This window comes from Aptenodytes forsteri, unplaced genomic scaffold (genome assembly GCF_000699145.1).
Source record: "Aptenodytes forsteri isolate BGI_AS27 unplaced genomic scaffold, ASM69914v1 Scaffold309, whole genome shotgun sequence".
Lineage (NCBI taxonomy): Eukaryota > Metazoa > Chordata > Aves > Sphenisciformes > Spheniscidae > Aptenodytes > Aptenodytes forsteri.
Window position 1 is genome coordinate 7693090 of NW_008795857.1, and position 18410 is coordinate 7711499.

The following is an 18410-nucleotide window of genomic DNA, read 5'->3' on the forward strand; positions in this document are numbered from 1 at the left end:
TCACTTAAGTGTTTTTTTTTTTTTTATAGCTTGTCATTTATATAATAAAAACAAGTATTTGTACAAAGATGCAGTTTCTTTTTAAAAAAGCAGATCAGTTGAGTGTTTCATACTTTACTATATAAACCAAAACATATGAAAGCTATAAAACATTAGTGTGCCATGTGTTAAACATGTAGGCTCATATTTTAATGCTTACATGTGTAGATTAAAAAAAGTTATCACAATGGAAATTTTACTTTCAATTATCATAAACAGACCAAAACACAGAGTAGAAACACATCATTTCTGAAACTTGACAATGAGCATCACCTACTCTCTCAAACATCAACTGGGCTTCAAGTTGTACACCATAAGCGTAAGCTAACATTCTACCAATGGAAGTGTTACAAAATGTGGTAAGAGAAAATACTACTGCCAGTTGAATGTCTTAGTCTATTTTTTTATTTAGTAATTTATTATTTTTTTTAAGACAGTTTGAATTGGTTTTATAGGGTTGGGGTTTTTTGCTGTTCTGCTATCAAAGGTCTTCTTTAAAACTGTTCTGTGAACAATACAGTCACATTACAACTAAACAAAAAGACTAATAATAACAGACCAGCTGCTTTTTACATTTTAATAATCATAATTTCCCAGTGCTGTTCTTCCTCTCTGCATAGGGAAATTGTTTTATTTGGCACATTAAGGATAAAAAAGTCAAAAACTGAACCAAGGTTTACAAACCTCCAATTGTAAGTTAGTAGTTATAAGGAAGAAAGCCAGACATCAGTGTCATGGCAAAATTAAAAACAAAAAACCACACACGCAACATAGGGAAAAGGTTTTCCAATGATCAGTATCATCAGAGCCTTCTAGCTGAAATAAAATACATATATTATTGTTCAAACCATAATCGGATTGCTAGGAATCTTATCTCAAGTCCTGTTGTGCTCTTACTTACAGACTGTAAATCCTCACTAAATGGCAAGGAGGCTTTGATGAACACATTTCACATTGTGTAATTTTTTCTTAATCTCAAGTTTTAATGCAGATACTTGAAGATCTGTAAAGTCCTGTAAACTCTGGCTGCTTTCCAGTCGTCTGTACCAATTGCTTCTTAGGCAGCACTTTGTTTCGCTTCAAGTAGTGTTTCACACTGTGGTATCTCCGAAGTCCTTGTTCCAGCGAATATATGCTTCCAGGGTCTGAGGGCTCAAACTGCGCTTTATCTTCTTCAAAGACTCAGTGAAATCTGATAGTTTGATATTTCTCATCTAAACAAAAAGTGAAAGACATCAGAATCACAAGTGGTTTATGTACTTCAGTTTATTCAAGAAGTGCTTCAGTATTCACTTTTAACAAAACATATTCTACGAGTGCTTCATCTTGATATAAGAAAAATTTTCTACAGTGAGAACAGTCGTTCACTGGAATCAACCTCCCCCGGGACGTGGTAGAGTCCCCATCGCCCGAGGTTTTCAAGATACGACTGGGCAGGGTGCGAGAGAATGTCATCTAGGCTCCCTTTCCTATGAAAGGTTGGACCAGATGATCTTTCAAGGTCCCTTCCAACCTGGGCTGTTCTGTGATTCTATGACCCGATGCAAGAGTCTTGTAATTCAAGACTATCAGTATTTACCGTTTTTAATAAACTAACATTTGGTAATCATAATGTCTGCCTTGTTATTTAATAGCCCATGAGATTGCGTTATTACTTCCTGTTTCACTAGGTGGTGCAAGCTGGTGCATGAGGGCACAGGACTGAGTAAAGAGTAAGACATGGGATTTTTTAACATGTTTATGGCATACCTCCGCATACCAGGAGAATAAGGCACTGAAAGTTCCCGCCCTTACCACAACTGTATTCAGACTGTAGTGTGCTGTCAGCTGAGTAATCCCAGTTATCTAACCTCTCCGATTCAACATATGCCTTTCAGTTCTTTGCTGAGGACACGATTACAAGCAGACACTTCCCATATAGAGAAATGCCCAGACATGATGGGAGATAACCAAAGTGTGTGGAACAAGCAGTCTCATTATTAAAGGAGTATTAACATTACAATTGGAGACGATGCCCCGTGTTTCTTTGGGACTAGTATTTATAGGCTATTGGAGGTAAACTTGCATTCACAACAAATTTTCACAGATGTTCTCATCTTCCTGCAACAAATCCTTTCAGCTTATCATAGCCTTAGCCATGATCTCAGGCTAAACACAGAAAGCAACGGGGGAATTAAGTTTTGCTTCATTTTCCCCTACATAACTGTGGTTTGCACACACATTTGAACAGAAACTTTTATAAGCAGGACCAAACTCTTCCTTTTCTTTTGATGTTTACAGATGCAATTTGTGGTGAGGAACTTAATGTAATTTTTTTTTTTTGCTTTATGATGGTCCATGTGAATGAATGTAAGTATTATACATATACACAAACAAATCTGTTTTAAAATCCCTCAGAGGTTCTCCCTAAGATGACTTGCTTTATGTAAAGACAGGGGGTTGGGGAGGTAAGAAATAAAATAAATCATTTGACATAATACTTCTGGGAATGTTTTGCGGGAGTAACACTGCGAGAAAATAAAAGCCAGGCCTCTGGCATCATCTGACAGGTAACAGATCAAGTTGCAGTTTGGTGCGAAGGAAAAAATAGGACAGTCAGCTGAAACTAGGAACAGCGGAGACTTACTATCGGAAAAAGAGGTGCTCTTAAGCCTGATAACCAACAAACTACACAAAGAACCTCAGACATCTGAGGACAGATTTTCTTCTCAATCACTATTTAAAAAGAATTTTCTTCGATGAAGAAGTAATCAAAAAGGGTAATACCCCCAAAAAATTATGCTAGGTATTTTGTATGATACTATGTGTAAATAAAAGGACCTTAGAAGTTTCTGGTGAGCATGCATTCTATTCCAAGGGGAAAATACAGTGCTAGAACAGCATACCTCACTGGCAGACATGTTCTTCACCTGTTCTGGTTTTAATTCTGTAAAAGTAAAGGAAGATCAGTGAGTTTCATAAGAAAACTTTCATCACTTCTAACAACTAAAGCATGTTAAAAGCACTTTTATTCTGAAAAAAACCCCACAGCTAAAAATTATACTTCTCTGCCTCAACCATCATCTCCTGTACAGAAAGGTACACGGTGTTTCTACCTCCTTCTTCCCCATTTATCAGCTCCTCAACCAGGCTGCTCCCACACTCCATCACTGCATATACAGTACAAACTGGTAGCAGAACTACTTTCTTCTTCCTAAAGTATGGGGAACGGCACACAAGCGTAACAGAGCTGCCTTCCCCCATATCATTCCTGGTACCTACAACCCCCTTACCGCTCAAACAGGTACAATTTTCAGGAAACTGAAAGGTAGTGTCAGCCAAGAATACAGACATAAAAATCAGGCAGGGCACATAAGAGTGCTTCTTGCCCTGTGCAGTACTGGTGGGATCTAATCGATCATTCCCGTATCCTTCACCATTTCACCTTTTTTTTTTTTTTTTACTTGTAATATTGTTATGGTATCAACACATTACAGCAAACTTCTTGCTCTGAGGGTGCAAGAAAAAGAATCTAGGCAGGACTGACTCGGCTGACATTAAAAAACATTTTAAAAAATAAATTGTTTTATATGGAAGCCAGGAGCAGGTGGAAGAAATAGGTAGCAAAACATTTCATGGTCTCTTATCAAAATGGACTTGCACGTGAAGTGATTCGTCAGCCAAGTAAAACCTGCATGCCTAAATGCATACATTATCAATTCAACCACTCTAAATAAATATATTCAAAGTCTTAGGAGACATGATGTCTCTTGTGAGAGCTATTTAATGCACTTCTGTTTCCCAGTTATTATGCAGGATTTTGGAAGATGTGCCTTACAATCTCAACAGCTGAAAGTAAGTGGGCAAAAAACCATTACTTTCCAGCAGCTGCTTTCAAAGAGATGGCGCACTGGCAAAACTGCATGCTATAGGATTTTTGACTCAATTGAAAAAAAAAAACAAAAAAACAAACCAAACCCCACACCCACAAAACATGCACAGACCTCTCCTTCCCATAAATCATTTAAGAGAGTTGCAACAACTTTTATTTACACATAATAGGCTGATATTACAGAACACTTCTGCTCTGGCTGCCTTTGTACCTTTCTGCCAGGTAGGACAATGTATCTGCAAACAGAAAACTAACATCAAATCTTCACAATCTTTTCTTCACAAAATTCCACTACTGATCTCCATGAAACAAAATCAGCCCCTTCAGATGTGGCTACTGGACACATAACTAGCTAGTGAAACAGAGCAAAGGGGGGCGTTGGAAAAAAGTATTCACTTTGCATTAAAATTGTCTTTTTTCAAAGTTGGAAATGTCAGAGGAAGAACAAATACAGGTAAAACTCTACTTGAGTCACAATTGTCATCTGGATCACAATTCAACATTAAGAAGATTTAAAAATAAAAAAAGCTATGCCATTCAAACCGTATCTAAAAAAACCCCAAAACACAAAATTGCTTCTGTTTCAATATTTCCTTCCTTTAGACTTGAAAGAAATCTGCCCACTTTGTAAAGACGAATAGCAGTCTCTGACTGCATTACTTAAGTAATAATTAGATATACCAGAACTGACACCAGCCTAGGAAAGATGAACTAGTTAAAAAACCCACAAATCTGTGAAAAACACTTCACCCTGCTTTCCTCTTAAGACACAAAAACTGTCTGTTTCACATGGTGAGGTACTGAAAGGTTTTGTGCAAGGTAAGTCTTATGAAGATGCTATTATGAGGAACAGACCAAAATCCAATCTAAAAAGCTTAATTTCAGAGGTTTAAGAAATCTAAAGATGTAGGAAAATATAGTATCACTAATATCAAGGGCACTGAGTTTTTTCAAAACCTAAATAAAAAGCAACTCGGCTTACCTCGAATAGGGCCCAGCGCTGCATCCTTTGCTAATGCGGTTAAATCACTTCCAGAGTACCCATCTGTCATTCTTTGTCAAAGGAGAAAGTGGGGGAAAGGAGGAAGAAAAAAAACCCACCTGCTTCAAACCATATCAATTTAATTGCAGATGATTAAAATGTTACTTAATCAGAAAAAGTATTATTTTGATGTTACTTTGCAAGTTTAATAAATCAGCTAAGTGTTCTATATTTAAGTCTTTCTCAGATTAAATTTGAAGTACAGATATTCAAATCCCAAATAACATTCTAGGAAAAGCAAAAAGATAGCAACCAACTTGAATTTGTAGATGAAAACTAACCTCAAGCACGTTTACTATTTCTGTTACAAGAATGCCCTACCACTAGTTTGTCATCATTTGTCATAGATTAATATAAACCAAAACCTCAACTGTCTTGTACTCTTTCAGCCCAATCAATACAATGAGAACCCAATACCACACATTTATTAAGGTGTGATTACACGACCAGTCTACTGAATAAAACTGTGTGCACTTTTAGTTGACATCAGAGCCAGACAAAGGGCAAAAGCAGGCATTGCTAAAAAAAAAAAATAAAAATCTAACAGTAGGAAAACTAACCTCAAGCACGTTTACTATTTCTGTTACGAGAATGCCCTACCACTAGTTTGTCATCATTTGTCATAGATTAATATAAACCAAAACCTCAACTGTCTTGTACTCTTTCAGCCCAATCAATACAATGAGAACCCAATACCACACATTTATTAAGGTGTGATTACACGACCAGTCTACTGAATAAAACTGTGTGCACTTTTAGTTTTGCAATCGGCCAGACAAAGGGCAAAAGCAGGCATTGCTAAAAAAAAAAAAAAAAAAATCTAACAGTAGTGTTTGGTTTTGAGAATAAGTGATAGTTTTGCAGTATGCCCTTAATGGAAAGCCATGGTAGCAGTTGACCAGTGGACTCCAGGGAGTACAAAATTCTACTAATCCAGAAGAGTAAATACAAATCTGAAAAGCAGCACCGCTTTGCTTAGCAAGTTACAGTACAGACAGCATTATTTCTGGTGGAAGACCTTTTTCAGTGTTGAAGGTTTGGTAACAGACAGACTGTACTCTCGGAGTACTTGGCAAGCTTCTCAACTCTCCGAATTTACAGTCTGCATTTTAGCAGAGTACTGAAACAGCCTCCTGTAGTTTCCACATGGAAAATGATCTCTAGCACAGCTAAGTCTGACTCACCAACTGATTCCAACGTTAAAGCCTAAACTGGGAATTGCTAATGACTGACAACCAACTGAGGGACTTGAGATGGCTGCAACAGCCTGAGCCACAGCCTCAGCGGTTATCTGCAGAAGCCTGAACACTTTACACATTTAGCTTCAAATAAGAATTATAATTCACCTTGGAAGTGAAATACAGTGGACAGGTCCTTATTCAGAAAGAAACAGGTTCTATAAACGTGTCTTGCACACGCTTCCCACTGATTTGGGAAACAATATAGTGTAAATGTGCAGGTATTCTGTAAGTGAACTGAAAGGAAGATAAATTGTGTTGTTATCTACTGAGGGTTTTTTATTATAAGACTGGCAGACATACAGATCATCCAAATTCTCAGAACCACAAAGAAAAAAAAAATCAAACCAAGGACCCAATCTCTATGGGAGCTTCTCCAGAATTAGACTTAATGTCCAAGTTAACCAATTAAATATATTGCAGGTTAAAGTTCTCCACTGAAACAGGAAGCCACCAATACATACTGCCAAGGTAAGTGAAAAGAAGTAGTAAGGGTTACCTAAAGAAAAATTTAAAAACAAAAAAAACCCACCCTGCTTGTAGAGCAGTGGCTAGCTGCAGCAACAAGAGCTTCATAGCTCAGTCTTCTGGAGACCATTAATTCTGTTATAGTTTATAGGAAAAGTTGCAGAGGAGCAAAGGAACACAAAATCATGAAGGAGGTTAAATACCTATCTTTTTCGAAACAAAGAAAGAGGGCAGATGAAGCAGGCAGGACACTCAACTTTTATATTTTCTCTAAAGCCTTTAAAAAAAAGTGTAATTAAGTTGCATTTGTAATTTGGTTCATAAATTTGCAGTTAGAATCCAAGACACAGTCTTTTTCCTCCAGTTAGCTATTACTGCAGCCTAAATATGGCCTGAGCTAGTATCCTTCAAGTAGAGAGAGCATTTATTCAGTTGGATTATACATCAAATTTCTGTGATGTTACTAACGCTACGAAGCTGACAAATGCTACATCCAAGACTGTACTCACCTCCTGTGTACTACCACAAAGTGAAACAGAGACTGAGGTACATCCACTTGCATATTTTTGGTATCTTACGCTCTGTTTTCATTCCTTCCTGCCCTAGGTGCTCTACCTGCTTTTTAGTCTAACTTCCTTCACACCCATTACATTTAATTTCTGAGGGTGACAAACAGCAGTACTGTGTCAATCTTCATGACGAAAGACATAAAACAACTTCATTTCATAATAGGAAGGGCACTTAACCCACATTTTCCCAATCAAATATGAAATTGAAAAGAATCTAAAATATCCATACCAGCTCTGCTATGTTGGCAATACCTTCAACAAACCTAGCAATGGACAAGCAAAGAAAAGTTGCTTTTGATTCGAAATGCATGCTAAGTGCAAAACTGGTACTGCCTTTTTGCATCAGGAAGGAGAGCTAGACTGCTTGGGGGATGGGTGGAGAGAAGCATCCCCCTCCCTCCTCCTCAGAAAGAAAAGCACTGACCAGCGCGTTTCAACAACAGAAACCCAGCCAGGTGGTGTAGGGAAAAAACAAGCATGCATATATATATATATATATGCACTTTGTATATATATATAAAAGCATCTATAAAAACACTTTCACACAGCCTGACAAGAGACCATCTTCCCAAAACACATGCAATTCATTCTCAGCAAGTGTTGTCACTACCTGATGATTTACATTAGTTGCATTTTGAATGAATAAAACAGTCTGAAATACAGTAGACGAGTATATTTATTTAGTATAGTTACAAAATACTTACCTAGCTAGTTGCGCCAACTCTTTTTGGGTCAATGGACTTCCTTGCTTGCTTAGAAGATTTTTTAGTAAAATCAATCTTGTCTGAAAAGAAGATACATTTATCAGATGTAAAACTCATTTTCACGGTACACTTAAAATTCTGTTGCAACAACAAAACTACACGTTTGTCAGGTTAGCTTTCATGCTTCACTAGTTTAAACTTGCCTATAGTGCTTTTGTGATTAGACCGTACACTATCATCTCTTCAGGGGAAGAGATAGGGACTTGGTAACAATGAGATCAAGGGTCAAACTACTTCAAGAATAATACATTAGAATCCTCATCAAAAGCCCTAATCTGCTGTTGAGCTGAAAAACATTACTTTAAGAAAGCCACTTTCATCTTTCGCAGTAAACACTCTTCTCCAGCCAACCAAACACGCTCCTGCAAGCCCTACTTCAGACTTGTCCGTGCCTGTCAGTATGTAAGCAACACCCCACTAGCCAAGAAATACTGAGTAGCTGCTACCAGATTTGCCACTAGCACATGTAAAAAAAATGCAAAAACTTAAGATAGTCACCAGAATTAAAGCACAGTGTATATGGCCAAGCTGGGCCAGAAGTTAATTCACAGAATTGTAATCATCCACTAGGGCAAGTTAAGAATAGCCTATGAAATTATTTTATACTCTTTTTTAATAAAATTGATCTTAAAATGAAGAAAATGCATGGGAAACAATACTTACTTCCTCATTTGGTAAAGACACATATACCCGTTTGGTGAATCGTCTAAAAAAAAAAAAACCAAACCACAAAACATATATAAACACACACACACTTTTATAACTTTTTAGCGCATACAGACCTAACATTTGGTTTGATAAATGTCAAAATTTGACTTACATCATCAAATTCTAGGGAGTAGAACTACAGATTTAAAAAACCCAAACAACCACAAAAACCCCAACCAAGAACCAAACAAACAATATGCACCAGCCACTGGTGTCACCTTACTCTTATGTGAAGTTATGAGACTCCTCCCAGAGAGGAAACACTCGAAAGGTAGAAAACCCACTGACTACCACCAACAAAATGAAGCATCTCTTCACTGTACACAAAAAGTCTTTGGAATCATTACAGATGTGTTTTATTTGTTCAGACAGTGCTGACATGCCTGTTTTCCTCAACCAAGAATGAAAAGAGAAGAAAGTATGAGAACTTGTAGCAAAAAAGTCCTAAGGCAAATCTACAGCAAGATCTGTAATTGCATGGGACATCCGAAGTCCAATATTCGGAGAGAAGAAATACTGGATTTCACTGGTCAAATTTCTTCCTTCATCCTGCCATTAAGATCCAAATAATAAAAAAGCAATATATAAGATGCAAGCGGGTTATAAAATGCTGACTTGATCTCAACAGGTACTGCTGTTTTAGATAGTCCCAAGGCCATCATGCTTGTGTAGATGTATCCCAAAAGAGAAGAGTCGGGCACCTCTTTGAGAGGTTAAATAATTTAACCTTGCCGAACAGCTTTTGCTACTTACTCCAAAACTTAAAACAACCAAGACATTAAGTAGCAAACCTTGCTCTTCATAATGAACATCATATTATTGTATGCAAAGAAAGGAAGAGACATTTTGATACCTTAGAACAGCATCATCAAGCTCCTGTGGCCTGTTTGTTGCTCCCATCACAAGTATTCTGTCCTCTCCAGAAGACTGCACCTATGTAATGTAGGAAGGCAAGACAGCTTTCAGTTTACATCAAGTAGTAATACAACAAAACCAGTGAGAGACTTGCTGTGTATTCAGCACACTGATGGGATCTTACTGTCTATGCTTTTTTTTTTTCCAATGCAGTTACCTTTAAAACATTCTTTAGATAAATATAAAGTCAAACTAGGAAAAAGTAAAAAGAAAAAAAAGAAAAAGAAGGAATGTAAACACAGGACACTATGCCCAAGTTATGTTGCTTGAAGAGAGTCTTGCAAGAGCACAAATGCTGCTGTGGAATTGCATGTTACAATGCTGGAGAAAACTGAGACTACAAAAAGAACTCAGAAGTTTAGCCATCGAGAGATAATTATGTTTTAAAAGCTAGAGACTTTCTGCTGTTGTGGGTTTTAACACCTAATATTGTTTTGAAGCCTACAGAGAAAGAGAGAATCAAACTTTAGACTAAGCTACAGCCAGAACTACTAAATGAGATCAGAGATTCATCTACTACAGGTCTCGCAAGAAGCGAGTAATCAAAATGAGAAGCTATTCAATAGTACACAGACACAGTAATTTTCCCCCCAATTCACGCAATTGCAAGACCTGATTTTATACCCAAGAATATGGAGATTTACAGCTTCCAGACTTCAGAGAAAACATTTGGGTATCAGAGACGTTATTATTCACCTAGTGTCCAATCTTCCATAGACTTAAGTTCATTGCTGCCCTACTGAGTCCAAAAAGCTCCACAAAAATATTTTATGGTATAGCAAACTTTGGATCAACGTGTAACTAACTTACTAATTATGTTTAATTTTCTCCTTTTCATTTTAAGAGAAAACTTAAAATGTGTGTTTGTGTAATAATTTCTGAATATCGTTATCACATTGCATTATTTGTCCTGATTCATCCCACTTTGGAGAAGTTTTTCCTGATCTCATTGTCTCTCTATATTGTTATCTTCTCCTGTACCTCATTACTATTGCTTCACCACTGTAGCAATATTCCACTGTGCTAGTGGAATATAAATGAAGATTGTTCAATACAAAAAACAGTGCTGTGTGACAAAAAAAATATTCTGATATTCATTTGTTTCCCCCCAACTATGAAACCCAGTTCCTTTTCCTGGATATGACATACATGCTATTAAATATATTCTTACTGTATCCTGTCATCTCTAGGTCATGATGCCAAGAAAAAATTTATAGCTCAATAAAAAGCATACTAACACAGAAATTAATCCTTCTGATGTGTCAGAGTTGTGTATACCCATGATCTGAACTAGTCTGTTTCAAATCCTTATCCCTCAAAGTCTCGCCCTAACCCTTGACAGTGCTTTTGTGACACATATCCCTTAAGAACCAAAAAGACACTACTTAAAAGCCATTTAATCTTCTTTTACTTTGCCAGAATGAAGAGATGTGCTTCACCAAAACATGCAAACAAGGATTCAACTCTGCCTAACCCTCAAGTGTCCCTCTTGCCCTGCAAGAACATTTGTTCTCACAGCTCCTTTACTGCCACTTGTTATCCTTTCTTCTCTGTCCATAGTCTCTCAACCCATTATTTCACCTCATCTCCAGATTACTACCTTTCACCCCAGGCTGGTTTCCAGAATACTACAGTAAGCAGGTGAAAAATTAACAGCAATAGAAAAAAGCTGTTTGCCGACCAAGGTGGGGGGGGAGCGGGACAGAGCTAAGCCCCAGCAGCCAAATCCTCTTTGTGCTTCATCTGTAGCTTGTACTGGCACCCACTACATTAGCCAATTCAGCTAAATCAAACAATACCCAAGACTTAAATACTTACACCATCAAATTCTATTAAAAATTCTGTTTTTAGACGCCTACTAGCATCATGTTCACCTTCTCGTCTTTCACACAAAAGGCTATCAACTTCATCTAAAAAACAAAGAAGTACATCTCAATTAAGCATACAACATCAAGGTCTTCCTATTTGCCTAAGTTCTTTTGCTAACATAGGGCTCCAGTAAGAGAGATTAGATCTTTATTCAGTAGGAGACAGACAGATCTTAGTAACTAAGTTTAAAAGCTTGTATAACGTGTTGCCCTTTGAATATGTAACACCAAGCACAGATGAGAGAAAAAAAATCCTGCTGATAATAAACTGCAACTCAGGACAAGCAAAACCCATTTTCATGTTTGAAGTTTAATACATAAATGGACTTACTCTGTAAAGGTAGTACAGCATTTGTGTTTTTAAGGGCATTTCTTCCCACTATTAACACCAATTAAATAACATAACAGTAATGTAACATGCTCTATACGGAACTACTGATTAGCCAGCAGGTCATATCTGAGACACTTGCTCTGCACTGCAGAATTACCCCAAGAAGTTTACCCGATTATTCCAATTTAGTAAGTCAAAATATTTAAGAAAATACACAAAAGTCAACAACATTTAAGGTCTTACCAATAAAAATTATAGAAGGCTGTAGTTCTCTGGCTACTGCAAATAGAGCACGCACCAGTTTCTCCCCTTCACCCACCTAAAACAACAATAAACTGGTTTTAGAGGGGGTTTAGAAAGTGTTTATTGCAAGAGAGCTAACATAAGGACCTACAGAAAATCTTGCTGATAACCAACCACACTCAGTCCATTCATACACACTCAGATTATCACTAGTTCAGTATTACATATGACAGTATTGTTTATGTCTTAAAAGAAACATTGCAACTTCACTTATGATCACAATTGAGTTGTCAAGAAATTCTGGTGCCTAAATTATCAGAGCGAAAGGGAGCTGGGACCCACTTCATTTATGTTTTAAAGAAGAAAAAACCCACAACCACTTATCTGTATGACAGCCAGGGTCATCCTGAACTGCAAAAGCCTTTGACGTCGAGTTATCACAAGCATATAACAAAATTTTTTACTTCACAAGTCACTTATGTTCACTATAGGCTAACAGTTCACCAGGGACTCATCAGAAGTCTCTTAAGCCCCAATTACAGCATGTGTGTTTTCAGATCAATATAATTTACAGCTGCTACTTACGTATTTTGAAGTTAGGCTTGCTGCACTTATATTAAAGAAAGTAGCATTTGATTCTGCAGCAACTGCTTTGGCCTAGGAAAGGGGGGGAAAAAAAAAAAGTACTTTTTAAAACATCGCATTGAAGATACACCTCTCTGCTTCTGTAGCTAAAACTCATGTCCCGATTGATGATTTTGGAAACCCTGTTCCTTCAAAGGGAACACCTTGTAGATGCTACAGAAAACTTCTCTACAGGCCACTGACAAATAAGAACGGATAAGCAGTCGAACAACTAGAGAAATTTCCAGACTCCCTTAGACTCCTCTAATCACATCACCTCCATAGCCAGCTACAACTTGCTTACTGAAGAATACAAGTCTCCAGCTCCTTTCAATGTATCCTGAGTAGATATCTGAAACAGTTTTAACTAATTTAGGGTGCTAATTTAGGGCAGCAGTTGGATCGATCACATTAAAATTTATGGGTTTTTTTTCTTCCTTACCCTATCTATACAAAAACTGTTTTCAGAGGAAAGCTAGAAAAAAGAATCAGTTCAGCCAGAATGCTCATACAGAGTACCCTCTTCTTTAACAGTTCCACCATATTCAAGAAGTTATGATTCCCTGGTTATACAGTTTAATTTTAGTGATTAGCAATAATGTTCCAGTATGTAAAACGCAACAGATGAGCCCAAGTGAGCTGCTCAATATTCACACTCCTGCGCTTCAGAGCTGATCCAGCTTCAGTATCAGCAAAGGGAGCGTGCAGCTGCAGCCACGCCATGTGATGCAGGATGATGTGCCCAGCTCAGCTGCATCAGGACACGCGATGCTCCCTGGCTGATGCACAGCCATTTCACTCCAGTTCCCCGAATCTAGCACATCAGGCTAAGAAAACAAGCAGCAGCCAGACAGTTCCACAGCACTTATGCTCTTTGCACAGCAGTGTGGAATTGAGACAACCCCCTTTCTTGCTACTGTGCTCCTTCCCCATTTCCAAAATGCACTTCTAGTATGTTTTAGTGGAGAGAAGACCATTTGTGATTAATCACTGCTGTACACAAACAATTAACCATGTTACTTTTACTCTCTCTGAAAATGAAACTTGGACTTGCCGGTTTAAGTTTTAAAATATTACTTGTGATATTGAAAAGAATTAAACAGAGAGCAGTTTAGCAATTCCCTCCCTCATAAAATCCACACTTAAGAACAATTTCGCATTTTTGTATTAAATTGGCACCATAACATATCCAGGAAGACTATACAGTTTATTACTCCAACACCCAAACTGAAAGCCACCCCTCACGGTTACATTTTAATACACCAACTCATGCACGGAGTAATTTTCTCACCAGCATTGTCTTCCCATTTCCTGGTGGGCCGAACAGCAATAAACCACGTGCGGGAGCTCTAAGTCCTGTAAATAACTGAAGAGTACATCATCATAAGTGACCTTCAAAGACTTAAAGAAACTGCTGATTTACCTTTGTAAGAAAACAATTTAAGATTGCTCACTGGCTAGCAGTGGTAGCAATAGTAGCAGTACTACAACAGTACAGGTTTTTAGAGAACTACATTCTATTACTAACGACCTAAGGCACGTCACTATTGTTTCCCAAACAACAGTTACATTATGTCATGATCATTCCGTGCATAGAGGCACTGTGAAAGGAGTATAAAAGGCAGTAACACATTCCACAAGACAGACCAGCCCAACAAGTTTAAAGCACCAACTGCAAAAAAGGGGGGAATGCAGGTGTGTAGTTAGAGAGTTAAAGCAATGTTCCCACTAACTCCATATGGAAGAACCCCTTCATCTTTCTCTTTTTTTTATTAAATGAAACTTGAGAAGACAAGCTTTGACCAAAACTATTTAAAAATATTACTTAACCACCACCTACTTTCTCTAAATGCTACTAATAATAATCTCCTCCCTCTCACTTTGCATTGGATTCATCTTTCCTACACTATAAAACTGCACCCATCTGTGTAGCATCACAGCAAGCAAATCTACAAATTCTCATAGAGTACATCTCTTTTAGTTACTCCCGTAGCCTGTTTTCCCCAGCGCTTCATCTTTACCACCTTCCTCAAGAGTTTTGGAGTTCCTTTTTTGGTGTCACTCACCCCTCCATTTTAGCTTCCAATAATTCCAACAACCAACCAAAAGGAATAGTAGGGAGTCTCTTACATACACACACCATGTCTAAACACCACTGTTAGCATGCGCTCCTTTCCACAATATCCATGATAACAAATGGCTCCATTACCAGTGTAGTGTTTCTAAGATGACCGACCAACATGAATTTTCTCTATTATTTCATCGTTCACAGCATTTTGTTTGTGCTTGACTTTGATCACTAAAAATAGTTATCCAGCATGATCCTATTCACTAATACATACAACCTATGTTACAAACATATTGCAGCGTTTTAACCTGGATGACTACATTCCTCAAGTGTTTCTGCTTTCCATGCTGCACACCACCATGTGCATCTCCTGCCTGACTCCTTTTGTTTGGAATCATTCTTTGTGAGTTCCACCATTTTCAGATAGTCCAGACCAAATCTGCAACTCTCCCTCACCTTGATCATCACCTACACTGTTCAGCTGCAACTGCCATTTATCACTGAGACACACTAGGCTTTTAAAGTTTTTGTTAACAGGCTAATTATACTAAACATGGTCTGAACTAATTGCTACCAGTTTATTAGCATCTTACTGCTGAAATGGTTGCAGCCAGTGTTTTCTGTTTATTCACCTCAACTCTTGCTCTCCTACAAAAATACCATTAATTGGCTTGTTTAAATACGAATTTGAGTTCAAAACTCATTAAGGTTAAAACTGAAGTAGTATTTAATTTGCTAAATATTCCCCTATAGTTGCCACATCTACCATGTTCATTTACAAGGAATAAAACTAACCTCTTGTCTTCCAAGGAATGTTTAAAAATTGGCAGGATTCTCTGTCCTTGTTATATCTCAACCTGCACCGAGGTCAGGCCCATTGCTAGCTACAGTAATACGAAGATGACCTTACTGAAAATATCAACTGTTAATGCAAAAGTCATAACTATTCCAAGCCTTACATCTCAAAGTCCTTCCCACCCAGCTCATTGTATTAGTGTTACTGAACAACAACAAACTTAACATACTAAAGCACTGTAATAACAGAGACGGTACAATGACATTTTCCTTCTGCATAAGAATACCAGAACATGCATATTTGATGCCAAAGCTTTGTTTTCCTCAGGGCTAGTACTCCTATGATGCTATGCCAGGTTTAGGGTTTCTTCCCCACAATGCTTCAAAACGAGAAACTGCATTAAAGGAAAGCGGAAGTCCACAGAGCAACTCCAGTCACCCATCAACGTGACAAAAGAGACCCACAAGCAAACAAACAAAGAACAAACAGTAATTTTGCTTGAATAATCAGCACTGCAGTAAATCATTGCATGCAATTTTTGCAGGAGTTCAGCAACTTTTAGCAAATCCAGCTTTAGAAAATGACCAATTTAATTTTTTAAAAAAGTGGCTCAGAAAATTCCAGTAGTATATAGCCCGGACCTGAATCTAGGCAGTCACAGTAGTTGAGGTACCACCTATGATAAATAAAAGCCTAAATGACCAATTTCTACTCAGCCAAGTAAAGAGGAAATCTGCCCTCAAATGTTACACACCTCAGTATACTTGCTTGTTCACTACTACACTTCTTGGCATCTTCTCCTGCTGTGAATAGACTATTCAGAATGTCTAACCAACATCCACGCAGAGAACATGACCACAATACCAATTTAATATTTTTCAAATCAGATAGTGTCATGACTTAATTTACGTATGCAAATCTCATCTGTTTCACTCTTCCAATTATGGGCTTTGTCCTTTACATGTCCATAGAGGGTTGGACACACAGCTATAGCTATCGAGAACTGTCAGCCTCACAATTTTCAGGATTTTTTTTGGTTTGTTTTTTTGGTTTGATTTTTTTAGGGGTTTGTGGTTTGCTGGGGTGTTTTTGTTTTTTTTTTTTTTTAAAGCTATTGCCTTGGTCACTTTCTCCAACATTGACTAACCAGAAGACGAGGAATTTCATGGTAGTATTTTAAGACACAGATTCTTCATTCTCCTTTTCCAAGACGGCTATCACCACACAGCTATCGATAGCAGTCATAACCAGTAAAGACAGGATTCAAGAATCACCACTTCATGTGTGAAGCACAATACATTTCTTCAATTCTGTGACAGAGTGATAACAAAACCCAGTTGCTTACCTCAGGTCTAAGAGAAGGAAGGATAACAATTTCTTGCAAAGCTTGTTTAGCCAGTTCCTGCCCTGCGATATCATCAAATTTGACAGCTGGCCCACTAACAAAGAAATGGAATACTAATTAGTCTAACAATGAGATACTCTTTTTCAGCTGCAGCTGACTAATTTAATGCATTTGACTATGCAGAACCCTTTTGAGGAAATCTACAACTTATACTGCTAAGCATTTAAAAAGATAAGCATTTCTGATTTGAATTTTCATCCTTTTGCCAAAGTAACAGCAACAAAAAAAACCCACTCCAAAACAACCCCCAAAAAACCCACAACAAACAAAAAGTAGTAATTTTCATTCCAAGTGGACCAAGACTGTACTGAACAAAAACCTGGTTTTCTCCATTGAAAAGCCTACTTTTCTTCAGACTTACCTATCAACAATTTCATTCAGGATAAGATTAGCAAGATTACTGTCCACATTTCTAAATATCTTCAGGTCTTTCTTTTTTCGAGGAGCAGTGGTAGGAGTAGAAGGTTTATTTGTTCTGCTATTTTTAGGAGCAGCCTGGGGGGGGGAGGGAACAAACAAAAAACCAACTTGATACTTTATAGCATACTGTTTAACAAAATTACTTTTACATTTCATATGCTCCAGTAAAACCTAATACGTTAACACATACCAGATATTCTGATGCTGTATTTTGCTACAAATCATACTATCATATTCAGCCACAGGTAGAACATCTTAGGCCCCAGTGGAGAGGGGTTTTTTGGTTTGATTTTGTTTTGGGGATTTGGGGTGGTGTGTGTGTGTGTTTGTTTTTTAGTTTTTGTTTTTTAAAATAATTCATTATATTTAACTACGGTGTTTTCCCCCAGCATACTCTAGAAATAGAGCATCACAAACTGTTTCAGATTCTCAATACCTATAAGCAAGAATTTCTACTGCTGTCATACTTCGCTAACAGGCCACTTAAAAGCCTTCATATTATAGCAGCAATAATGCTTAACCACATTTATGTTCTGTCCGTCCTGCTTTTTATTCTACTTTACTGGGGGAGTAGCGGGGGGAGATAAGGATGGAAGGGAAAGAGATGGGTCAAAAGAAATGCAGTGGGTTTGTCTCTTATTAGTATAGGACTTTTGTATTTCTGTCGCAATCTAACCACAATTTGCTTTTCAATGTGGTTGCAATACAACCTGTGCATACATACTTTGGAAGAGAAGGAACGTGTGGGGGGAAAATCTGTAGTTCTGGAGTAGGAGGGGGTTTTTCTCCATCTTTTACATACTGGGAGTAACGTTTATTTTTCTCCTAGATAAGCTTCCCTGAGTTTCCCATGCAGTTTTCAAAACAAGTATTACTATTTATTACTGAGATCACAATTAAAATCCATTTGCTCATGCAGCCACCCGATGCCTCCTGATTTCTAAAACCCACTCTGCAGCCCAGCTCAAGAGGCTTAGCCAAAAATTTAGGGGTTTAGTCCCCCCCTCCCTCCCCCCCCCCCACACAAAAACCCCCAAACAC

General features: G+C 37.7%; 1 protein-coding gene across 1 annotated transcript in view; it reads right to left on the minus strand.

The window, feature by feature from the left end:
* Positions 1 to 74: 74 nt before the first annotated feature.
* The window catches only part of SPAST (spastin), a 32940-nt gene continuing 14604 nt past the window's right edge, over positions 75 to 18410 (minus strand). Inside the window, exons 5-16 of the mRNA XM_019473255.1 lie at positions 17311 to 17444; positions 16890 to 16983; positions 13972 to 14046; positions 12642 to 12713; positions 12057 to 12132; positions 11433 to 11524; positions 9553 to 9632; positions 8655 to 8697; positions 7932 to 8011; positions 4893 to 4963; positions 2925 to 2965; positions 75 to 1253 (exon numbers count right to left, since the gene is read on the minus strand). Of these exons, the coding sequence (XP_019328800.1) occupies positions 1131 to 1253; positions 2925 to 2965; positions 4893 to 4963; positions 7932 to 8011; positions 8655 to 8697; positions 9553 to 9632; positions 11433 to 11524; positions 12057 to 12132; positions 12642 to 12713; positions 13972 to 14046; positions 16890 to 16983; positions 17311 to 17444 (981 nt within the window). The 3' untranslated portion in view covers positions 75 to 1130. The remainder of the gene's footprint in view (positions 1254 to 2924; positions 2966 to 4892; positions 4964 to 7931; positions 8012 to 8654; positions 8698 to 9552; positions 9633 to 11432; positions 11525 to 12056; positions 12133 to 12641; positions 12714 to 13971; positions 14047 to 16889; positions 16984 to 17310; positions 17445 to 18410) is intronic.